Consider the following 25,506-nt stretch of genomic DNA (forward strand, 5'->3'; position numbering starts at 1 on the left):
AAAAAAAAAAAAAAAAAAAAAAAAAAAAAAAAAAAAAAAGTACTAGAATGAAGGAAAAAGAAAAGAAGAAGAAACAAAACGAATAACGAGGAGAGGGAGACAGAGGAAATGGTCCAAAAAAATTACATGAAGACACTTGTCTTTCCAAGGTGTTGTTGCTTGCTTATTTTTTTCTGTTGTCGGTTGCGTTGGGTTGGGTTTGAGTTCTTAGTAAAATTAATGATCGACTAACGTGTCAGTTTTACTATATATAAAGCTAACTTCAATAGAAAATACTTAGTTTGAGTTCTTAATCAAACTAATGACTTAATTGTATCGAGAAAACAGATTCAGACTTATTGAGTTGGTTTGAGTTCATAATGAAGATGATGACTGATTGATGTGTTAGTTTTACTAATATATATGTATAATGTCAATCCCAATAGAAAACACCCTTAAATTTATTGGATTGGTTTGGGTTCGTTTGAATTCTTAATGGAACTAAGATGTGTCATTTTTACTCTATATAAAGCCAACTTCAATAGAAAATACCCTAAGCTAATAACCATTTGATGTGTTAGTTTTACTATATACAAACCCAACCCCCATAGAAAATATCTTCAAACCTATTGACCGAAGTCAGTTCGATTTATTTCTATTGGTTGACTTAATTTTTCGGTCTCCAATGTCCATCTTACTAAAGACTATATAGACATGCTATATCTGGAAACGTGTTTATTTTTAATACTTATGTATTTGACTAGCTACATCTAGTTGCCACTTTGAGATAAATCTTTAAGTTGGTAATGACGAATTTGCCACTTTGAGAGATATCTTTAAGCTGATAATGACGAGTTTGTCATTTTGGAAGATGTCTTTAAGCTGGTAATGACGAGTCAAACTTTTATTTATTAGTACGACATGTTAGCCAATTTACTCTATTTTCATAAACAACTTTAAACCAAATTTCTAAAAACCACAATGTTCTTCTCTAGAAAAAACCATGCTTGTAGGCAATACATGTGCATATCCTCTGACCATTCTAAGTAATTCAAAAGCTACTCATTTGAAGTAGCCAACCATTTGTATGTCCATTTCTTTTCATATTATTAAATCGATATAGCCACGTGTTGTCTTTTTTTTTTAAATTTAAAATTATTATTATTAGTCACTTTACTTTTTAATAAATTATCATTTCTTATACTTTAAAGTCATAATCTTTATCATTACGATTTCCCAATCATTATCGCATTGCCAGCTAAGATAATAAAATCTTCCCTAATTTTATAATTAAACACACACATTTAGTTTTTTTATTACTTAATTCTAAATTAAACTTTAATGCACTATGATTAGGGCCCACCTTGCTTTGTTTGTAGTTTAAGAATGATGATTTGAAAAGTATTCTCTCTACTAATTTTCAAAATATTTTTATAAACCCTATATTAAAAATAGCTTAAGCTAATAAAAATACATTTAATCGTCTCAAAAAATTCATTAATATTTTAAACTTTATAAAAGTTCGAAAAATACCTTTTTAAGCTTTAAAAAAAAAAATTAAAAATATCGGTAGCATTGGTTTTGAAGGGAATTAATAATACCATGTTTTTAAAAATTTTAATAGAATTTAAAACACATTTCATTTTATTATTGATATATATTTCTAGAAATATTATTTACTTTCTTTAATATATTTATATGTATTTATATATATTTATATTTAGTATACTCATTAATTTTACATTAATTATAATTACCTCTTAGTCAATGGTCAACCTTTTGCTTAATTTGCAAGCTAATTACACATTTCTATTTATTCTTGATTCATGATGAGATATATATATATATATATATATTAATTTGTCATGCGAAGTCAGAAATAACTGGGCTAAGATGTCGATCTCAAGGGCCCGTTAAAATTCGCTAATGGGCTTCACGGCCCACGTCTTGCTGGGCTTACGTTCTACAGAAGCTTCTCAGGCCCGTATTATATCGGATTGATGTTAGGGTTTTTGCTGAAGGCTAAATTAATAAAAATATCTTTTAACCTTCAAAATTTTCAATAATAATTTAAAATAATTTTAAAAAATACAGTTTTTGAATTAAAAAAAAATAGTATTTATTTAAAAATACCCTTGAAATTTTAAATTTTTTCATTACCGTGTAAAAATAAATATCCATAAATTTTTAAATTTTTAAAAGTAGCATTAACACTCTCGACCTTTATAAAAAGAATATTACAAAATCTTAATATCAATATATAAATAGAAACCATTTGTTTTAAATTTAAAAATCTCAATAACTACTTGGTCAAACTTCCCCCGCATTTGAGTCATATAAATAATGTGTTCGACTATGTTACAGCTACTTCATTGACATTTGTATACTCAGTAAAGGAAATGTATATAAATGAACTAAGATCACATCCGAATGAGAGCATCCGTAAAGATAAAATGACTATAAAAGGTTTAAAAGAATCGAAAGTGGTTATTTACACCAACATCGTGCACCTTCTTTCTCGATAGCTCAATCATAGGAACTTCATAGTTAAGTGTGATTTGCTCTTAGGTGACCTCTTGAGAATTTTCTTAGAATGCATGTAAGCGAGGACAAAACATCTTAAAAAGATTTGTGTTGGTACGTGGGAATAATTTTTGCAGGTAGTTATTATGTTGTAGAGCATACCTATTCATGCTCGTAGTTTGATCGGAGGTCAACAAGTGTAATCCGGTAGAAAAACATAAGTCGTCCATCTCGACGTGATACTTGAATTGCTCAATAATACTTCACTATTATCGTAGATGACAGAAATAACTTAATGGTCGAGCATGTTAGAACTATAAGGAGAGAGGTTCAATTCTCGGTACTAAAATAAATGATTATGACATCGTAATAGGAATTATTATATAAACCGAGAAGCGCCTAAAACAGGAACAGCCAAAGAAATCTCCATTAGAATCCTTTTAAGAAAACCATTGAAACTGCCATTGTCTTTGCCTAACAATTCATTCATCTTTTTCACCTTACAATCACATCGGACCTTCATCATCCACTTTCTCATTCGAACTTCCCTAATCGACCTCCAAATCACCACCGCTCGCGGCGGCCTTCTGCCGCCGAGGCGGGCCGTTGACAGCTTCTTCCTCTGCAGATGGATCCACCGGCGCAACGGTCGACGGTGGCCGGAGCGGAGGAGGGGTTGAACCTCGTCTTGCAGCTGTGATTCATAAGACTGAGCCATGTCGGAAGTGTGGGAGAGATTTGAGGGCTGCGGCCCTATTTATATTGTTTCTTTGTGGATTTTGGGGAATTGTTTGAACTTTGTGAAAAATTAAATTAGTCATTTTATTAAATTAGTCAAGTTGGTTTGGTCTAATTTCACCTTTATATTTTATTTTGTTCGGGTACTATTTCATTCATATACTTTCAAAGCATCTATTTTGATCGTTTGGTTTATCGTTCTATTATTTACGCCTGTTCGGTACTTTTAAAATTATGTATACAAAGAAAGTTAGAGGTAAAGGATTCGAACCTCTCATCGCTTTTAATTCATTTCTTTAATTAAAATTAACAAATATAAATGTTTTTTTTTTCTATTTCTCGTGAAATTATTGATTAGAAAAGATTATATGTCGTGATACACAATTCACCTAACCCAATAGTTGACTTGGCTCACTTAAAATATGAATGGATTGTGTTTTAAGAAGTTTTTGTTATTATTTGATATACTCTTATCTAAATCTCAACTTTAATGATAAAAATAGTTTTAATTGATTGGTTTTATAATGTTATAGAAATTATTGATTAGAAAAGATTATTATTTTTGTACGTTAGAACTCAACTTCTTTTTTATATATTTTTTGATCCTCTATTTCTCGTTCTGTAGCTTACGAGTTTACATCCATCTCTAGTCGGGTATCATTTTCCTAAAAAATTTCTAATTGTGTCATACGAGGCTAAGATCTCGATCAATTTCATTTAGTTTATTGTTTTATTTTTTTAATTATACTCAAATAAGTCTTGCTCTCCTTTTTTTAGTTTTGCAAAATTAAAAAAATAAAATTCATACCAAATCTCAACAACAAAGTCAGCTAAATATTTTCTTTTTGTTTAGAAATATGATAAGAACCAAGTTGGAAGGAGAACATTCTCTTTTTTTTAATTTATTTTAAAGTAATTAAATCCATTATCGTGGCACCACGTTCGAAGAAAGAAAGAACTAGTCCTTGATGCATCACTAGGCATGAAAAGAGACATCAAGAACGATAGATTTCGAGACAATACAAATATAAAATAACAAAAATTGTTTTAGATAGTTCAGCCATAGATTATACATGGTTTCTGTACTTTTTAAGATTTCTATTCGATCATCATCATTTTTTATTAAGAAAAAATGGAAGAAAACATATAAAATTTAGCACGACTATGAAAATCAAAATTAAATGAATCGAAGGAAGGAGGTTTAAAAGAATTGATAACCAAATCCATTGGTTAAATGCAACCTTACTTCTTAGGTGTTCTAGATGGCCCAATCCAAATACTTGGAGACTTCAGCATTTAGCTTTAAGCATATCAATTTCAAAAAGAAACTGAAAAATGAAAAGCCCTAAAGAGAGGGAGGGGGGAGGAAAGTACGCAGAAATTTCATTTCCATCCAAACAGAACTTGGATGAAATTTCATCCCAATGCTTCAGAAGAATTCAAGAAATTAGAGAAAGGATGAAATTTCATTCTGGCTACCCCCTCCTGATTCAACTGTGTTTCAAATATCAAGCAGCAAGAATCTATTTTAATGGAGAGATTAACCTCATAAGACTAAGATCCTGCTACAAATTCATTCCAAACATGTCCAAAACAGTTTCTCAGATTGTCTTGAGGAGGAGGAGGATCACTCAAATGAAGCCAATAATTTTCAGATTCAAAGATGAAGCTACGCTACCCACTAGGGAAGATTATTATGAAGCTTCATATATTGTTTCATATGGAAGGATTCAGAATAATCCAAATGAACAGTGCAATCTCCTAACATGGTACGTACAGAAAGAGGAGCATGTTGCACTCTCAAAGATCCTACTCAAAACTCAAAACCAATAAATGATACTTACATCGAAGCTATGGATGCAGTGTTGAACGAGACAGCAATTGGACTCCTAACGATGTGACTTCCATCACTCCATTGAATTGATCCGAAGCTTGCTGAGTTCTTGAATCCACTGATTTTGGTGAATGTAATTTCATAAGACTCTGTTGTCTTCTTTGCGCTGAACTCCAGTTTGTTTGGAAGAACACTGATTTCAACGCCTTGTGGGGCTTCTACTTTCACTTCATAAACAGCATCGGCTTCATCTCCTACATTTGTGACAGTTCTTGTATACTTCACCACCTCCTCGCCGTTGGAAGTGAACACGACCGCGAATGATGGGTAGTTCAGATTTCCGGGATTGCTCAATTTGTGTTCACATAGGTTAGAGTATGAAGAATCCTTCACGAAAACAGCTATTTGTCTAGAATCGTAACCGATTGAACAGAGAAATGAAACGTAGTCATGAGGATTGAGATCATAAATCAGGCCTGGATTCAGAGCTTTGTTGGGATCGATATGGCCGCCGCCATGGACGAACGGATTTGAGTCGTTGCTGGTGGAGAGATCTTTGATTGGGCTGCCGGAAGTGTCCAAGGAGTAAGAAGTGGTGATCAGAGCAGATTTGATTGCTGCCGGTGTCCATGTCGGAAAAGCCTTCCGGAGCAATGCAGCGACGCCGCTGACGTGAGGGCAGGACATTGAAGTTCCAGAGATGATATTGAACTCAACTCTTCGAGTATCGATGCTTAGACTAGACGGACTGTTGTACCCGCTCCAGCCAGCCAAAATGTTAACTCCTGGAGCTATAACGTCCGGTTTCAGAATCTCCGCCGTTCGGTAGTTCGGACCACGGCTGGAGAAGGCGGCGACTCTCGGAGCCGGCGGCGAATCGCCAATAACAGTTCCTCGAAACACGATTGTAGCAGATGGATTCGGATCCGAATGGATGTAGTCTCGAAGCTTGTTACCGGCGATTTCTCCAATCATTGTTCCCGGAATAAGATGAGAATCTGCTAAGAGCTCTTCGCCGTTTTCCTCCGTGTTGGCGAGTATCACACCAAGACCGCCGGCGGATTTCACGGCGCTTCCTTTGGCGACTCTGGCGTTCCCTCCTCGATCGCACACGACAATTTTCCCAGCAACTTTTGACGGATCGAGGGATCCAGAATAACAATACCTATTACCGCAATCTCCACCGTAGACCAGCGGAAGCTTGGAATCGCCAAGAGGATCTCCGGAGTAGAGCGACACGCCGCTAAAAACCCTACCGTCTCCAAGAATCACATCGGCAAGAAACTCCCTGTCAATTGTGGATGCACCAACAGTGAGGATCCATGGAGCGATATTCACAGCCGTGTAAGGACCGGGACCGGAGTTTCCGGCGGAGCAAGAGACGACAATGCCGTGCTGCATCGCACCAAACGCTCCAATTGCGATAGAATCTCTATAGTACGCAGGGGCACGGCCCGAGGATCCGACTGAGAGAGAGATAATGTGGACTCCATCGGCAATCGCCTGATCCATAGCGGCGAGGATGTCAGAATCGTAACATCCAAATTCCCAGCAGATCTTGTAGGCAGCGATACGAGCTCTGCTCGCCATGCCTCTGGCTTCTCCACGAGCGTATTGGAAAAAACTAGCATTCTTAACGAACGAACCTGCAGCCGTAGAGGCCGTGTGAGTTCCATGGCCGTCCGAATCCCTAGCAGATTTGAAATCGGACAAACCGTGAAGCCGTCTTCCTATATTAGATTCGTATCCGTGAAAGAACGCTCTCGCACCAATAATCTTCCGATTACAGGTGGTAGCCGAAAATCCCTCCCCAGCCTCGCAGGTTCCTTTCCAACTTGCCGGCACCGGAGACAAACCCTCATCAGAGAAACTCGGATGCTCCGGCCAAATTCCGGTATCAAGAACGCCAATAATCACATCATCCGCATAATTAGTGTCAGGCCATAGCCCTAGGTTATCCGCCAGACCTAAAAAATGAGGCGTCCGAGTCGTATGAAGCTGACGCATCCGATCCGGAATCACCAAAACAACACCTGGAACACGACGCAACTCCGCCGCCTGATCAGCCGTGATGCGTGCAGCGAAACCATTAACGGCACGTTCGTAGTTGTAAAGAAGCTTCCTCGGACGAGAAGAAGGAGAGAGTGAATCAAGAATTGAGGAGTGCCAGCGATAATGAGAGGAGAACAGAGAAGGCTTCTCCGATTTAGAGACGTGAACGATGAAAGTCTCTTGTTTATCCGGCGATCGAGAGAAAATTACAGGGAGAAAACAGAGGAAGAAGAAGAAGAAAACAGAAGAACATCGATGGAAATTCGCCATTGAAGAACCTTGTTCTGTGATTGGAGATGAGAAGTCCGAACCCCACTGGAGACTTGAATAAATATGATAAACCCATTACAACTTTATTAGGCCCACTTTATTCCACGTCAGATTATTCTTTTTTTTTTTTAATTACTATTTATAGATTTGTTATTAATGTATGCGATTGGGTCACGTATTTCACGAGTCCCATGTGTCATCTTAAAATATTATTTCTATTTTCCAGATTTTAAATTATTACATTATTAGGTCCGTTCAAAACCCCGCCTTTTTCCTTTTATATTTTTTAAAAAATATTCATTTTAAAATATTTTTTTTAACGAATACTTTATATTAAAATATATACCTAAAACATCCTAATAATTTTAATAATATTTCCTAACACCATAATATTCTACCCATATAATTTCTATATATATATAGTCCTATATAATTATTTAATTTTTAAATTTTTCTTGAATTTTTTAAAAAATATAAATGTCTCATTTTTTTAATATATATTTTTAAAAAATATTTCTTTCAACTAATTTTTAATAGATAATTGCATTTTCACTATAAGAAACCTAAAAATATTATAATAAATCCAACAATATTTTATAAATAAATATATATTATGATATTGAACGCAATTGAAAGTTTTATATAACAGTCTTAAAATTTAAATATATATATATAATTATCATTATATTTTAAAATGTTTTTTAGTTCACATAAATGTAAATATATGGTTTTATAAAAGTTATGATTAAAAAATAAAAAAGAAATTTAGATAAAATTACGAAGGCAAACACTCAACCTGAGCAAACTACGACATGTCGTTTCAGGCAAACACACAATTCAGTGAGAAAATTCAGCTGAAGAAGACGAGTACAGAACGCATCTCCTATTTATTGAACCATCGAGCTCGTTGAGTAACAACCAATCCATTCCATTGCACATTTGCGAAGCAGATTTGTATCAAATTCATTACGAGTTACAAAATCTCTCAATCAAGAGAGGTAAGTTTCAAATCGAAATCGATCTGTAAACTGTTGATTCCCCGTATAATATTATTCTTCTCAGTAATCGATGGACTTTTGCGTGAAAATGATTCCCTAAAGCCGAGTTTAATTTTTCTTCCCTTTTTAGGGTTGTTGTTATGGTTAACGAAAGGAGATCAGATTGAGATGCAGAGAGCCACATCATCGTTGATTTGATAAAGGTTAAAGCAATTATAAAAATTGATGAATTGTGTTCATCCCTATCTTAAACGTTTTCGATTCTTTCACGTCTCTGTGATATTTATTGGTTGCATTTGTTCATTTTCTACTGCAATTTCTCGACAGTGACGATCAGACTCGTACCATAAACTGCCAAAACTTCCATTTCTCTCTGGATTTAACTTCTTGCAGGTAATCGATTCCATTCCTTAAGAACATTACGAATCTCCCATTAAGTTTCTCTCTCTCTCTCTCTCTCTCTCTCTCTCTCTCTCTCTCTCTCTCTGCTGTTCAACTTCTCGTTTGATTAAAGAGAGATTTTAGTTTTGCAGAGATGGGATTGGCCAAGGAGTATGAGTTTTTTAGTGAGATCGGTCTTGGTCCTCGCAATTTGGGGTGTTACGTCAATGGCGCCTGGAAGGGAAATGGCCCTGTAGTTTCCTCTTCGAACCCTGCTAATAATCAGGTTTCTATTGATAAAACGTTCGCAACAGCGATCGTATCTCTTGTTCTTCTCTCTTTAAAAAGATTTATAATGTGTAGTTCGTCATAATTTTTGTTTCATTTCTTGCTGAAGAACATTCGTTTATAGTTATGTAGATATTTCTGGCTTAATTTTGGTGAAGAATGTCCATTAGTTTATAATCATTTTGGCTGTTGGCTGTCTTTTAATCATGTTTGCTGGGAGGAACATTCCCTGCAAGCACAATCAATGATGAGGAGCATCTGAACTCTTAATTGGGATCTGCAGATTGTTGAATTTACTTACTATTGTTTAATGTTAACAGACAAATTGTCTCGTTTTTACTTAGGTAATTGCAGAAGTAGTGGAGGCTTCCCCTCAAGATTATGAGGAGGGCTTGCAGGCATGCAATGAAGCTGCAAAAATATGGATGCAGGTTAGATTGCCTTGACACGAATCGAATCGAATCAAACTTCAAATCTCGTTGGTCTGTTGTTTTATATAACGTTGATGGCACATCCTTCCCAAGCTTCAGAATTGGCCTTATCCTGGCTTGCTTTTCATCTGTTACAGGTTCCTGCACCCAAAAGAGGAGATATTGTTAGACAGATAGGGGATGCACTAAGAGCCAAACTCCATGAGCTTGGTCGCCTTGTGTCTCTTGAGATGGGAAAGATACTCCCCGAAGGGATCGGAGAAGTTCAGGTATGTTTCTTTTTCAGTAGCCTGCATACATTATTGGCTGGATGCCTCTTTTATGTGCACGTGCTGATGGCCGGTGGCCCATAGGCAGGTTGATGGGTTATATCATTTATCTGTCTAATGCTACTTCATCCTTGTGTGTAAATGTGTTAATGTGCCATATCTCACAATATGATTCTGTAGATTACCCCCTTTTGATAATGGAAGTGTTATTGCAGGAAATTATTGACATGTGTGACTTTTCTGTGGGTCTAAGTCGTCAACTGAACGGATCAGTAATACCATCCGAGCGTAAGCTAAACTTGGATATCACAAATCATTCGATGTTATCTATTTTCTGAGTTCTTCCTCCTTTAAAATTGAATTGATATTTCATTGGGTTTCTAATGTTTAATATCTGCAAATAAAATTTCTAATCACATTTACCTTTTAACAGGTCCAAATCATGTAATGATGGAGGTGCGTTTATATGTCTAATTTTTTTCTTCTAAATTCATCTGTAAGGTCTGTCATAAATTTTCCTTTCTGAATGTCAATTCTGTGTACAGATGTGGAACCCTCTTGGAATAGTTGGTGTTATTACAGCTTTCAACTTTCCTTGTGCTGTTCTTGGTAAGTCATGCAACTTAGAAATTGCACGATTAAATCTTTATGTTGTATCAATATCGAGGATGGATCGTTACGATACTCCATTGCATTCAATTTTGTACTTAGAGGTAGGCACGTGGACACAGTCACCTGTTTTAGAAATGTTATATTACTACAAGGAGTTTTACCTTTTTCTCGAAATTCCTTACAAGAGTGGTTTAATTCCTATTAAATATTTTCTTTGTACTTTGCTTATTAACTTCATAGATAATACCAATTAACTTCAATACAATATGTACTGCAATCTGCTTTGAAGATGACATCTGTAATCTTGTCTTGATTGTTGCTATGCAGGTTGGAATGCTTGCATTGCACTAGTTTGTGGAAACTGTGTAGTTTGGTGAGCTATAAACTTCTTATTCTGTTTTTGTTAGTACATTTTAGAGGGAAGGAGGGGAAATGATCTAAACTGGGGAGGGGAGGAGCAAAGAAGGAAGGAGGGGGCATAGCTCGTCTTAAGCTAAAAAATCGTTCTAAAAAATTAAGATTGATTAGTTCTCTTTAATTTTCCCCTAAAATTTTTAGAATTGAAAAATTATAATATGGTAAAAGGAGTATTCTAATCATACTTATTTGTTGTATATAGTCATTGAAAATTTGAATCTTTTATACACCATGAAATATACAATATCATGTCTCTGTCTGCATCGTTTATTATAGGAAAGGCGCCCCGACAACGCCCTTAATCACCATTGCCATGACAAAGTTGATAGCTGGGGTTCTAGAGAAGAATAATTTACCTGGTGCAATTTTCACATCCTTTTGCGGTGGTGCTGAAATTGGTCAAGCAATATCAAAAGATAGACGTATTCCTTTGGTTTCATTTACTGGAAGTTCCAAGGTAACTTGTCACTAGTCCGAGGAGACTTCGACTCTTTTTCATGTTGTTTTTAGAGGCTGTTTTTTTTGTTTTTATTAGATCCGTGATAACTGATGAACAATAATGTGTGTCGAGTATAGGTCGGTCTAATGGTTCAGCAAACTGTAAATGAGAGATATGGCAAATGCTTGCTTGAATTAAGTGGAAATAATGCAATTGTTGTCATGGATGATGCTGATATCCAACTTGCTGTTCGGTCTGTTCTGTTCGCCGCTGTTGGCACTGCGGGACAACGATGCACTACATGTCGGAGGCTGGTAGTATACTTTTCTATATTTTCCACAAACTTACTTGAAAATGAAGGTATCTAAGCCTGGGAATTTGTATTTCCTGTCTTGTAGCTGCTCCATGAAAGCATATATCAGAAAGTACTTGAACAATTAGTTGATGTATACAAACAAGTAAAAATTGGAAATCCTCTTGAGAAGGGTATCTTGCTGGGTCCATTGCACACGTCAGAGTCAAGGAAGAATTTTGAGAAGGGAATTGAGAACATCAAGTCTCAGGCACGTTTGATACGAAACTTGCTTGCTTTTAATCTCTATTCAGCTTCTTTTTCGACCTTGTGTGTCCTTGTATGATTTTGGATTCACACTCCGTGGACGGTGCAAAAGCTTAGCATATTGTGTGTGTGATTTTGTGATGCTTTAACCACAGGATTTGATGTTATCTTCTAAATTAGTTTGTGTATTTGCCATGTTCAGGGAGGAAAGATTGTGATTGGAGGTTCGGCTATCGAATCAGAGGGCAACTTTGTGCAGCCCACGATCGTCGAAATTTCTTCGAGTGCAGATGTTGTAAAGGAAGAATTATTTGCACCAGTTCTTTATGTCATGAAATTTAAGGTGAACTCTTGACTCCATTCATAAGTTCTAGGAGTTCTTTCGGAGTACAACATCATATTGTGAATATTTTTGTTTTGCCTAGACTTTGAAAGAGGCAATTGAAATTAACAACTCCGTGCCGCAAGGGTTAAGCAGTTCTATCTTCACACGTCGACCCGAGATCATCTTCAAATGGACTGGGTGAGTGTTTTAAGCTTTAAGCTTTTTCAAGCCCTATGCCACACAATTTCTATCAATACCCTTGGCTGTTGTTCAACTATCTGCACCTCATTATCATATTTTCAGTGATTGTGTATACATTTGAATGGTTTATATCATACACAAGTTTGTAACTCATTGCAGGCCACATGGGAGTGACTGTGGTATTGTAAACGTAAACATACCAACGAATGGAGCCGAAATTGGTGGTGCCTTTGGAGGAGAAAAGGCCACTGGGGGTGGTCGTGAAGCAGGAAGTGACTCGTGGAAGCAGTACATGCGACGCTCAACTTGGTACGCATCGTGCTTGAACCAATTATTTGATGTATCTTCTTTCATTCTGATTTGATATTCATAAGAAAAATACACATAATTTAGAACAATTCAACATATATGCTAAAAGAACACATGTTGCAAATACATGTGCAAGAAAAGGGGGGAAACAAACCACCACTAAGTAAGAGAATGAACCCTTAAAAGCCAAAGGATCTGCAACACGACTATAACCAATCACATACTCTATTTGATAAAGTGAAAGTGTAACAACCCAGTCCACACATACCCTATTTGATAAAGTGAAAGTGTAACAACCCAAGTCCACCTCTAACAGATATTGTCCTCTTTCGGCTTTCCTTTTTGAGCTTCTCCTCGAAAGTTTTAAAACGTGTTTGTTTCTGCACACTTATAAAAGAGTGTTTCATTCTCCTCCCCAACCGATATGGGATCTCACAGAAAGTAAACATTCTTAGTGAGATTTCGAGTAAAAAATAGACATGATGATGTAAGCGGAATCGCTCTCGAACAACAGCTGATGTCAACCTATCTTTAAATCCAAACCCTCTAGCTCTGCTTGAATCTGACATTTGTGGTATCGTTGTATCAGAACCCAATCTTGACCAATTCTGTTCACGTTCATGTTAATTTGCAGCACCATCAACTATGGGAATGAGTTGCCACTAGCACAAGGAATCAATTTTGGATAGGCCTCTGGTGTGATCAGGTATTCAAGTTCCTTGATGAATCTTTACAATCTTTTACTGTTCTTGTTTGTTTTGTTTGTTTGTTCGTTCTAAACCCACTACCCACTAGCCCCCCTTGTTCTGTTTGGTGCTTTTTAGAAGAAGGAAGGCAATTTCTGGCAACCGAGAGAGGAGGGGGAGTGAGTTCCTTCATCATCTGCCTGTCTGCATCTATTAAAATAAAAATAAAGTAATATTCCAGTGGCTGCTCTGCCTTCTTCTTCATCTACTATATATTATATGTATAGTCAAAGACTTGAAGTTGATAAGTAATGCCTCCTCCAAAGATATGACATTTTCTTCCACAATATGAATATAATGCTTTTGGTATCTAATTCCCAAAGATAAGTATGATTTTTGCTCTTTTGAAATTGACATAATAAGAATCGACATAATAGGAATCGTTATCGTGATTTGATTATATGAATTATTCGAAATTTAAGAAAAGGGGAAAAACAATTTGTACCCCTAAATATTTAATCAGCGAACCAATTTCGATGATTTTGAGTTGATTTAAAATAAAATCGACCCGAAAAATTGATTTTATAGTTTAATTTAGTGGTTACTATTTCCAAAATTGTTATTTAAATTAATAAAGTTTTGTTAACCCTTATTCCTATGGATAGTTTTTACACTTTTTTTCTTTTATTTTCCTTTTAATAAATGCTTTTTTTTCTTCATAATTCTGTCTACATAATAGTGGAAGAATTGGGAGCAATGATAGCAATGACCACCAACATTGTATTAGAGATGAAAATATAATAGCTTATTTAATAATGTTAATATTAATAAATTAGTCACAAAATCAGTAATGGGAATTTATAAAAATTTAAAAAATTCACCTTATTTAACACTGTGGGTGTCTAATTTATAAATATATATCTATAGAAAGTGGTGATTTGGAAATTGATAATGATTTGATAAATAGAAATTGAGTAATCTTTATGAAACATATTTTGTAGAAAAAAAAAAGATAATAAAATAGAAAGTAAAGGTATCAATGATTAAGTTTCAATAATTCATCCACTAATGCATTGGAATGGTACATTAAAAGTTGACAAAATCAAATAAAACTAATATATTATTTATCATATTGTTTAATTTTCTTCATATTTCATTTAAAAAAAAATGGGATTAACACAATTTGATTTAATTTTTACCATATAAAACCAAATTTAAATTAGATTAGGTGGAATAAAACTAACTCGAATTTATTTTAATTTTTTCAATATAATTATATATACATTAATTTATTTTGATTTTATTTAATTTTAAATTATTATTTTATTATTTATTCTCAAAAATAATTTTTAACTATTTAAAACTAATTTTAATTAAATGTTTGAAAGTAAATAAATAAACGTTTTATAAACTAACATTTTACTCTTTTAAAAACAAAAATTTGAATAAGTGATCCGAACAAATCCAATCTCTAATCCAACCCAACTCAAAAAAGTTTATAGGATCCGAACTAATCTAACCCAACTCAAAAAAGTTTATAGTTGGGTGAGGTTGGACTCATGTTTAATTAGAGTTGTTTGAGTTGAATAAATTTATAATATGAATAATTGAGTTTGGTCTAAAAAAATGTTTCAACACACGACCGATTACAGAAAGAAGACAAAAGGAAATTACACGTTTTTATTACATAGAAAAAAAATATTAACGTTTATTAATGATTAGTAGAGACAAATACAGGAGTAGTTGGATGATGTTATTGGAAATATTTGGAAGATTGTATGAAATTGGATGTGAGAATTGATGGATGGATTGAGATGCTTTGTCAATTGATTTTATTTTAGACTTTTTAGTCTTAAAATCTTTAAATCTTTTATTTCAGTTCTAAACTTTGCATAAATTATATAAATTATAGTAGAATTAATAAAAATATTTGACCAAAATTTGAGAAAAAATCTCGTTAAGCTTATTTTTTTAGCCTGAAATTCTAGAAGAGTTGGTGAGAAAACAAAACATTTTTTTTTACAACGGTAAAGATACAATATCTGCTAACGGTGGGTTTAGGCAAAGTCATACACCAAGTGGTGTACCAATGAGATCCCACCTCAGTTGGACTTTAGGCTCACAAGGGAGATGAATTGTAAGATCTTATATCGCCGGTCTTCATTCCTTGTAAGGACGTAAAAACCTCTCTTCTAACAGATGCGTTCTAAAACCGTGAGCCTAACGGCTATATGTAACAGGGCAAAGCGGATAATACTTGCTAGCGATGGGCTTGGACTGTTACGAATGGTATTAAAACCATGCACTTAACTTAGGCATGTCAATAAAATTCTTAAATGTCAAACAAAATTATGAGTCTCAAAGGTATAGTCAAAAGTGATTCAAGTGTCGAAGAAAGGATGTACTTTGTTAAAGGGTTATGGAGAACAAGTCGAGCCTCAGTTAAGGGAGGGTTGTTCAAGGGTTGGTTCCATGGGCAGGGGAGACTCACTTATGGTGTACTTTGTTCGATGAGAGGATTGTTGAGAATGGTTGGGAGAGGAATATATCTACATTGTAAATAGATCTTTTAGGAAAATCAAATGGCTTTGCTCAAACCGGACAATATCATACCATTAGAGACAAACATAGAACGGTGTGCCAGCGAGGACGTTGAGCCCAATGGGTGGATTGCGAGATCCCACATCGAGCATAATATTGTATAGGTCTTTGATTCTTAACATGGTATTAGAACTAGACACCAAGCAGTTTGCCAACAACGACATTGGATCTCAAGAGGTGAATTATGAGATCCCTTAGAGTCAAACACCGAGCATATCGATGTACCAGTAAATACGTTGGCCCGAAAAAGTGGATTGTGAAATCTCACCCGGATTTTTATTTAGGGTATCTCTCAAAAAGAATTTTAGAAATTTGTTGATTTTTATTACTATTTTAATGATACTGAAATTCATAAAATGTAATTGATTTAAGGATTTTTCCAGGCTTCAAGTACTTGAACAATATGCTCTCAAAATAAATTCAACCAATTCAATAATTTAAGCAAATAATAATAATAGTAGTAATGTTATATTTACATAAAGAAAAAACATTTGATATTAATGAAAAAAACAAGTAGATTACTGCACAGAAATTGAACTTTTATTAATATTCAAGCTAAATTACACAAGGAAATGGTTAGAATTTTGCCAATTATGACAAAAACAAAAAAACCAGGCATCACGAAGCGTATTGTATAATTCAGCCTATGATAAGGTCTATTTTTATGGAATATAAAGTATTATTGGATCCCAATATGTTCAGTTTTGATTGAGTTTTGTTGGTCCATGGAATCCTGTACCTTTGATGATTCACGAACCAGAGAGGGAAGATAGGCAGCTTCCCGTGCGAGCGAGTGGCGGCGGGCGAGAGGCTTTCTTCGTCGGACTTGTTGGCACCGACCTCACCGCCCGTGAGGGAGAATCTAAACTACGCTTCAGAATCTGTCGCATCGCTGATATCAAATGCACCGCAGGATTTGGAGGTGGTTTCAACGCTGTGAATTTTTTGCAGAGGTTCATGTGTATTTCCATGGCTTCCTCCGCCGTGATTAGGCTTCGAGAACGGAGGATTTCGTAGTTGATTGCCTCGGAACAGAGGCCGCAGATCCAATGTTCATTGTAACGTTCACGAACACGTTGTATGTACGCTGGTGTGCATTCCTCTATGAGTCCGCAGCAATAGCATTTAACGAACTCCACCTCCATGTGAGCGATTAGCTTCGTCGATGCTGCTTGAGGTTCTAGGATTGTATCGCTAAGAACGGTGGCAGACATGGCGATTCTGCAGACAGAAACTGAAATTATGATATCAAAACCGCGTTCCACAAACCAAACGACCGTATTACTCATCTATAACATCGAAAAAAAAAACCCTAGAAATTTCGATATTTCGATTTAGGTATCGCTGAGAAGGATTGCAGAAATCACGACTCCGCAAACAGAATCTGGAACTATATATTCAAAACAGAGTTCCATATTACGAAATGATTCCAATATTGTCTATAAACAACGAAGAACCCTAGAAATTTCGAAATTCTGAATTCGAATACGAAAAGAGAAAATCGAGAAGAAATCTTACCAACGAAGCAGATAAAACAGATATTAAACAATTTCCTTCTCCCTCCGCCTAATTTCGCGGCTTCTTGTATTGCTATCTCTCCTTCTCACCGATTCCTTCATCTTCATCGGATGACGAAATTTCACAGATGAAAACCATTTCAAATTCAAAATTCAACCAATACAAAGACAACCAGTTCCGATCAGAATCCTTCGCCAAGAAAATCAAACGCTCTCGCTTGTATTACGATCAGAATCTTCGAAGAGAGGCAGATTTTTCGCGATGTTCCCGGAAGATGTCGAACTGAAAATCGGGGAAAGTAATCGCAGGCAAAGAGACGAAGGAGAAAGGGCGCGTTTGGAGTTATGGAGAAGAGATGGACACGAAGATGAGACTTGAAGATGAAGGCTTATAAAGGATCTAATGCGGTTCGGCCACGTCATCCAAATTCGCTGTCGGTAATTCTGAGCCGTTGAATATTGGACTGCCAGCTAAGCAGCTATTCCAGTTCAGACTAATGTTAGCAAATATGTGCTGTTTTGGTTTTGGAAAGGCTTTCTTCTATAATTAACCAACCAATGCTATTCGACCACGTGTACTCCTAAACACGTACCGTGCGGCTACGTGTGAAAATTTTCTCCACGTAATTTCTTGATTCTCATTGCACTCCAATTACATTCCAATAATCATCTAAAGTCTTGGTCGATTACATATTAATTCACACAAATTATAAATAAAATAAAATAAAAGGTAATTTGTTTACAAACAATTAGTTATTTAATTATTTTTTTTAGTTTAACCGAGAATAAAAATCGTATTTTATTTATTGATTTATGTTTAAATTCACACCGAATGAAACTCTCTAGGACTAATAATATGATTATTTCATTTCAATTTGCCCTAACAGGTAAGTTTTGTTTGTTATAATAGTGTAACAACTCAAGTCAACCCTAATTAATATTGTTCACTTTAGCTCATTATATGTCTCTAATATACGCATTTTAAAATCGTGAGGTTGATGGTGATACGTGACGAGCTAAAGCAAATATACCTGTTAGCTTGACCTCAAGGTGATACAAATGGTATCAAAGCCAGACATCGAACAGTGTGTCAATAAGAACGCTGAGCCCCCAAAGGAAGTGGATTGTGAGATCTCACATTGGTTGGAGAGGGAAACGAAATATTCCTTATAAAAATGTAGAAATCTCTCTGGTGTTTGCAACATGCTAAAACGGACAATATCAGCTAGCAATAAGCTTGGGGTCTTACAAGTAGAAATTGCAAATGAAAAAATTCTTGTAACAAATTAATTTTAAATGTTATTTGATTCTTTTGATTTATTTGGATCAAAATACTTTCAATTTTTTTTTTGTTCATTTTGAGTTCATATACATTTTCATTTTTTTCTCTTTCTTTTCATCAAAAATGCTTAACTCACCTTTCATTCACCAAATTTATTAAAATGGAGCTATAAATTGGTATTAAACGGTTTCAATTGCGTATAAAATTTGTGTCATAATAATCGTATAAACAAGAATCAAAACAATCATTTTAAAATAAATTATAGAATTCCACGAGAAACAAAACATTACTAAGGGTGTGGAAACTTTTACTAATAAATATATTTTAAAATCTCAAAAAAATGTCCAAAATGAAAAACTCAAAGTGCGGGGAACTTGGACGGTTAGATAAACAACACAATTCAACTTATGACTAAGAGAACTTCAATTTCTTTATTACGTGCGCCACATCACCGTTTATTAAATAAATATCATATACAATTAATATTTATTATTAGAAAAGAAAAACAAATTTAATACGTGTCAATTTGGAATCCATTAGTTGAGCAACAGATCAATTTAAAAGATAACAAGAAGACCCCCCTCGGGTAGTTATTATTATAATTAATCCCCAAACCGAAATGCGTGGCATAAAAAACAATTAATACTTTATTTTTTTTCTTTTTGAAGTAAACAAAAACTAAAGTCAACGGAATGTATGAATAATGATGTCATAAATATTCATTAATAATATTATAAATTAACAAATGATGTTTAAAAACAGAATTAGGTCGAGTATGGCCAAAGAGATGAATAATAATAATAAAAAAAAAAAAAAAAATAGGGTTATATTTGTAGAAAGAAGAGGAGAGCATATACCTGGGCGATTATTCTGAATAAAAAAAAGATCCGATTTTAAGAGCATAGTCGGCCACCTCCACCTGGTCTCTGTGTCCACTAATATCTTTTAATAAATAATAATAATAAGATAGATAAATTGGTGGAGCAGGGGTACTGCCAATAACAAGAGCTGAAATTATTGCTTCCGCTGTCCCCATACAAAGCAGATAACGACGACTATAATTTAAATTTATCAATGAAGGTTCCACATAAGCTTTGAGTATCCCCACGAATTCTAAAACTTAAAACTACGTGTCACTATTCTTCATTCAAATCTACCGCTAGTAAGATATTTTCCTCTTTAGACTTTCACTTTTGGACTTTCTCTCAAGGCTTCGAAACCCGTCTGCTAGGCTTTATAAATGGTGTTTTGTTGTCCTCCCCAACTAATATGGGACGTCACACAAACTACCATGTAATACTGTAAGCTTTACTAGTTTTTATCTCTAACATCATGAGAAATAGAGAAGAGGGTTCATAATCTACTTAACATCATGTTATAATAGAATAGCCACAGGAATTGGGAGTCAAATAATGTAACATGATGAGTTTCTCTGAGATACAAATTCTAAAGATGACTTGTTTTTGATGTAGTGTTCAAGTAAAATGGGAATGTCATCGTATACAGCAATTCAGAAGCAGGTACAACTACTACCTCAAGGACTTTCATATATAAAGCACGCAACTCAGCGATAACCGACATCTGGAACGAAGTCGTTAGACATTCTCAATATGCTTCTCCAGAGAGGTTTGTGTCAATCAATCTCGCTCGCTGATGGCAGTCAAATGCTCATCGACTTCTTCGGTACTTAATACTCTGAAGATGGGATTCTCCGACCGAACCACTCCCACCTGTAAACGTTGTAAATACATTCGTGTTATGTTCATAATTATGGTGCAGTTTACTTAAGTAACATATATACAGTGGAATACAGTGACCCTTTGCAGACAATAACATAACTAATGGTCAACAACACAGTGGAAGCTAGCGCGTCAAATCAGAATTTGGATTAAACATTCTATTTGATAGAATCTCAAGCATAATTGTTGAAGAAAATATGAAATTGAAGTACCTCAATCTCATTGGCCTTGAAATCTTCTTGCAGCACTGATTGAAGTGCAGAAATTGCAGTCTACAAACAAGATTATCACATAAAAAGATGGTCAAAATCATATCAGATTTGCATTTCTATGTTGCCACCAGTATCAAAACCGAGCTTTGGAACATGAAATGAAAATAACGATCAATATTAGGTCCAAAGTAATTTCAGAGAATATTTCAAATTAAGTCCTCAGTTCTCTTTCTAAGCAAAACAGTTGGGGAAAAATATGGGTTATTCTTGTTGGATGATGAAAGTCCCACATTGGCTAATTTAGGGAATGGTCATGGGTTTATAAACAAAGAATACTTTCTCCATTAGTATGAGGCCTTTTGGGAAAGCCAAAAGCAAAACCATAAGAGTTTATGCTCAAAGTGGACAATATCATACTATTGTGGAGAGTCGTATGAGGCCTTTTGGGAAAGCCAAAAGCAAAACCATAAGAGCTTATGCTCAAAGTGGACAATATCATACCATTGTAGAGAGTCGTATGAGGCCTTTTGGGAAAGCCAAAAGCAAAACCATAAGAGCTTATGCTCAAAGTGGACAATATCATACCATTATAGAGAGTCGTGTTCGTCTAACCATTCTGAATAACTAAAACATTAAGAGTAAAAATTTCTTTAGGGAAGTATGCATATATATATATATATTGATGCCACCCAACTATTAAAACAAGAAAGAGAAGATAAAACTACGTGACTGGTACAAGGTCTAAACATTTGAAATTAAATCCGATCTACCTGCACTGTCTCCTCATAAGTAAAAGCAGGATCATTCTTCATTTTCTTTTCCAAGAAATTAATAGCCTCCTGCTCCTTAAGTCCAGCACTAGTGGCCTAAATCACATAGTTGTGAATTCTTACTCGCATGGTTAACCAAATATTAATGTCAAGTTTAAAAGGTAAAAGAAACTACAGCAAGGGAGCACATAACAAACAAGTATAGTTGGTAATATAAAAGCAAATGAGAAATTAAAACAATCCTTAGTTCAGATCTTAAGAAAGAATTAGTCATTTTTCAAAAGTCAACCCATGCCTTCATCCACTATCAATTCGGGTAGATTGTGTAGCAGCTCAAGTGCAGTGCACTCTAAATAGTAAAGGTTCTCTACGCATCACTATAATGATGATGATCAACAAATTTTACATTTGAAAGCAAATTATTATAATTTAAATAATTTTTTTATAAAAAAATACTTATCCATACTACGTTTTTATAAATAAATACAATTTCAAACTACAAGCAAGACAATATAATAACTAGCTGTTTCCTTATATTCCACAACCCACCCTCTGGTAGCTTAAGAAATCACACCAATCAAATTGTATGTATTTAAATATGAGCTAAATCTATAAAGCTTTAATTTTAAGAGTTCTTTTTTCTTTTTTTAGCAACATCATCTGGAAAGGAATTTGAATGGAAATCTTTGCCAATGTGGCATCCACCTCAAGGAAAATATAAAATTTAGAACATAGGTACATGCTGCAAATTGGCATTAAATTCCTGACCAAATAATTTTTCTTCTAGAAGGTTACGTACCTTGTGACCAAAAAAATGACCGGCAGGATCACATTTATAGAGGCGAGGTCCAAACTCATCATCAATGCCCAAAACCATTGCCACTAAAGAAAATTCAGAAGGAAGAGAAAAAGAATTTAAAGAATGGATAATGACCAGTTCAAAAGCTAATGATAAATAGTATAATAGGTTCAAGCAAGCACTATGTGGATCTAAAATACGAAATAAACCAGAAACCAACCAACTCCAAGTGGTCTCATATAAGCATGCTGGGTATAGACTTGTGATTTATCAGCAATCCTGCAAAACAGTTAATTCCAATATCATTAGTCTAGTGCCTGCTGTGATATACCAAAACTCAATGATTGATGTCCATGTATCTAACTTGGAAAGGAACACCAACAAAAGTGTCTGTGCTTAAAAGCCTTGTCTAAACTCAAAAGAAATACCGTAACATAGTTAAATATTGCCACAGAACTGAAGACAAACAAATCACCCGCACTTCCTATGCAATTGATAACTCAGAGGCAAGGAAAATATTGTAGACAGAAATAATCAGAATACCATTTAGCCAATACATCCACAGGCATCTCATAGCCATATCGGAATCGAAACTCTGCTGCTTCATTCCTTGCTTGTTGAACCAGTGATCTGGCATCAGCTGAGGGGTATAGAAAAATTGGATAAGGAATTCTATCGTCCAAATTTGAGCAAAGTAGATTTTTACAATGAAGCAACTGCATGTGGTACTTAAACAGTAAGTGTAGAAAAAAATTATCACTGTGATAGACATCATTAGCACTAGCATGAGTAAACACACGTGTATCATACACCTAAAAAGACTAATATGGGAATGTAGTCGAGGAATTCCTTGAACCAACTTATCATAAGCTGCCATCTCACAATGTGTACACTTACATCATCGCCATCAGTTGATTCTGAGGTTGATACAAGCATAAGACAAGAAATCTGTCTTGAATCATGATTCTTTATTGAACAATAAGTGGCAAAAAGACATAAAAGAAACCTGTAATGCCAGTTGCGAGCAAGCCCAGATACTTAGTGATGGAGAAAAGGTGAGTGACACTTGTCTGATCCAAAAGTTTATCCTGCAAAAACAATGGGCATTATTATAAGTGAAACGAAATATTCAGCTCAGGAGAGTCTGAGGAAATGGCATGGCCAAACCAATAATACTCACCGGGACCTTCTTCTGAGTCACAACACAAACCGAATCCTTTCCTTTGACACCAATCGAGGTAATTCCAGCAGATTTCACAGCCTTGAACGCATACTCTAGTTGATGATTTCAAAATGAACAATTCATGAAGATATAACATTGCTGACAAGCTAAAACTCAAAACCAAATGGGAAAATGTTTGACAAGCATAACTTCATTCAAAATGTAGGCGTCCGGATATTACAAAAATTTACTGATTGGAAACAATTCCTTGTGCTATCTTTTCTAATACAAGGAGACACTAAAAGCAAAGCCAGCATCCTATACGTTAAATGTTGATCCTCCCGATGCCAGCCTAAGGTTTCCAAATATTCAATAAATACACCGCACTCAAGAAAAGGCTAACACTCATACAGATCAAAGGCAATACACTAAATAACCTATAACAGGAAAAAAAAAAAAAAAAAAACCTTCGTTATCCTGCAGCAAATACGAAAATAGATTCCGCGTTTCCCCTAAATTCAGTCCGATGGATACTAAACACATTCACTCGACAGTAATCCCAAGTGAAATGAACACTCGAAACATTTAATTAAATAAAGCAGAGCCCCTACCGTTACCACACCACACTTATCTATACTTCCAGAAAAAACACCGTCACACTTCAGAAGGTAGACGTTTCTTTCTTTAATGAGAGTTTTCACCACTCAAACTTTCACGGTCAAGCTAAATCACTTCAGAAACAATGATTCTTGAACATTAATTGAAAAGGTCAAGCCCTAGCATATAGTTCAACTGGTTCGATCGAAACAAAAACGAGATCGAAGAGGAATTGCATACATACCGACTTGAAATAGGCGGCCCTCGGGTGAGAATATAGTAATGTGACGATCGTATCCTCCTCCACTTCCACGGCTCATGGCTTCTGGTTCAGATGAATTAGTGCTTCAACGGGTTCAGGATCTGTGGGGGAAATGGATATTGAGAGCTCGAAGAATATAGCAGCGGAGCCGCTAAAAAACTTTCTCGCCAAGAAAACCCCTCAGGCAAGCAGCACCCGGCAAAAGTGACTTCGAAACTAGCTTTTATTTTACATTTTACGCTATTTTGTTATTATTAAATTTATAAAATTCCCCCCCAATTTGCAATTGCATCCCGTCGCCTTCCCCTATTTAAATATGGGCCCGGTTCAGGTGCTCCGGCTCATAATAGCTTGGCCCAAATATTTCTTGGCCCATAATAGCTTGGCCCAATTATTTCTTGGCCCAATAAAAATAATAATTTCGGGTATAAAATAAAAGCTACAATTTCTATGGATAAGACGTGACATCAACTATCATGCTTTAGCCTAATTTCTAATCATATTTAGTTTTTTTTTTTTTTTTTTTTTAAGTCAACTCCTTTGAAAGATTAAATAATATTTTTAATCATAAAAATTTGTGTTATTTGTCGATTATTGATAAGTTTATAGTAATCAAATTAATATTATTAATTTAATATTCTCCTTATTTTTAAATCTAAAACACAAATACTGTTCACTTAAATTAAACTGTCAAAATTTGGCTTAGATTTCTTTTAAAATAAAAGTTAATATCAAACTATGCACGTTCGTTTAATGTATAAAAATAAGTAAATAAATATTTTGATATAATGTTTTAAACAAATAGATTGACCTAATATATAATTTTATTAAATCGATTTAGGTCAATTGGTTTGGTTGGGTCAAGTGTACAGTGCTTAGCACTTGGGGAATCAAGGTGTTCATATGATCCGAGAATCAAACCAACTCGAACTATCCAACCTAAACCATAAACCTTGAGTTGGGTTAAATTTTTTTTTGGGTTTGGTTCGAGTTGAATGTTTGAAAAATAAAAAATTCAGATAGACTCACACCTTAATAAAGGTTGAGTCGAATAACCCAATCAACCTAAAAATAGGGTTACAACTCAAACCTACTTTTAAATTATTATTAAAATTAAAAATATTTGATGTTTATAACTAACATTACTGATGTGTTGACTAGATTTTAGTTATTGGTTTAACTCGATAAACATTATTTTTTTAAAAATAATTAAAAAATACAATCCAACAAAAAAAATAGAGTGTTGTGTTGAGT

General features: G+C 34.8%; 3 protein-coding genes and 2 long non-coding RNA genes across 9 annotated transcripts; 2 read left to right on the top strand and 3 right to left on the bottom strand.

Annotated features, from left to right (window-relative positions):
• The first annotated feature begins 22 nt into the window (after positions 1-22).
• On the top strand, positions 23-780 carry LOC111488781. Its single transcript, XR_002719265.1, has 2 exons — positions 23-640; positions 683-780. It is a non-coding gene; the product is annotated as an uncharacterized LOC111488781 (long non-coding RNA).
• Positions 781-4,876: 4,096 nt separating this feature from the next.
• Positions 4,877-7,433, bottom strand: LOC111488562 (subtilisin-like protease SBT1.4). Its single transcript, XM_023136362.1, has one exon. The coding sequence runs from the start codon at positions 7,394-7,396 to the stop codon at positions 5,081-5,083; it is 2,316 nt and encodes a 771-aa protein (XP_022992130.1). The 5' UTR covers positions 7,397-7,433; the 3' UTR covers positions 4,877-5,080.
• An 803-nt stretch (positions 7,434-8,236) lies between these two features.
• LOC111488616 (aldehyde dehydrogenase family 7 member B4) lies at positions 8,237-13,693 on the top strand. 5 transcript variants are annotated; one of them, XM_023136464.1, is made up of 18 exons: positions 8,237-8,394; positions 8,525-8,597; positions 8,722-8,787; positions 8,928-9,061; positions 9,408-9,494; positions 9,632-9,763; positions 9,979-10,051; positions 10,197-10,219; positions 10,309-10,372; positions 10,703-10,748; positions 11,069-11,249; positions 11,369-11,545; positions 11,630-11,794; positions 11,993-12,133; positions 12,216-12,313; positions 12,476-12,625; positions 13,260-13,331; positions 13,450-13,693. In XM_023136464.1, the coding sequence occupies exons 4-17, from the start codon at positions 8,930-8,932 to the stop codon at positions 13,312-13,314; spliced, it is 1,524 nt and encodes a 507-aa protein (XP_022992232.1). In that variant the 5' UTR covers positions 8,237-8,394; positions 8,525-8,597; positions 8,722-8,787; positions 8,928-8,929; the 3' UTR covers positions 13,315-13,331; positions 13,450-13,693. The 5 variants fall into 5 exon arrangements, with proteins under 5 accessions (XP_022992232.1, XP_022992235.1, XP_022992234.1 ...); XM_023136467.1 differs by having other exon boundaries at positions 13,421-13,685; XM_023136466.1 differs by having other exon boundaries at positions 13,435-13,685.
• Positions 13,694-16,430: 2,737 nt separating this feature from the next.
• LOC111488765 lies at positions 16,431-17,811 on the bottom strand. The gene is made up of 2 exons (XR_002719249.1): positions 17,431-17,811; positions 16,431-17,146 (listed from the first exon to the last, which is right to left on the bottom strand). It is a non-coding gene; the product is annotated as an uncharacterized LOC111488765 (long non-coding RNA).
• Positions 17,812-20,060: 2,249 nt separating this feature from the next.
• LOC111488701 (proteasome subunit alpha type-6) lies at positions 20,061-24,467 on the bottom strand. The gene is made up of 9 exons (XM_023136606.1): positions 24,235-24,467; positions 23,412-23,506; positions 23,238-23,319; positions 22,775-22,871; positions 22,452-22,510; positions 22,232-22,314; positions 21,433-21,528; positions 20,663-20,722; positions 20,061-20,441 (listed from the first exon to the last, which is right to left on the bottom strand). The coding sequence occupies exons 1-9, from the start codon at positions 24,308-24,310 to the stop codon at positions 20,349-20,351; spliced, it is 741 nt and encodes a 246-aa protein (XP_022992374.1). The 5' UTR covers positions 24,311-24,467; the 3' UTR covers positions 20,061-20,348.
• Positions 24,468-25,506: the final 1,039 nt, after the last annotated feature.

This window comes from Cucurbita maxima, unplaced genomic scaffold (assembly GCF_002738345.1).
Source record: "Cucurbita maxima cultivar Rimu unplaced genomic scaffold, Cmax_1.0 Cma_Scf00013, whole genome shotgun sequence".
NCBI classification, from domain to species: domain Eukaryota; kingdom Viridiplantae; phylum Streptophyta; class Magnoliopsida; order Cucurbitales; family Cucurbitaceae; genus Cucurbita; species Cucurbita maxima.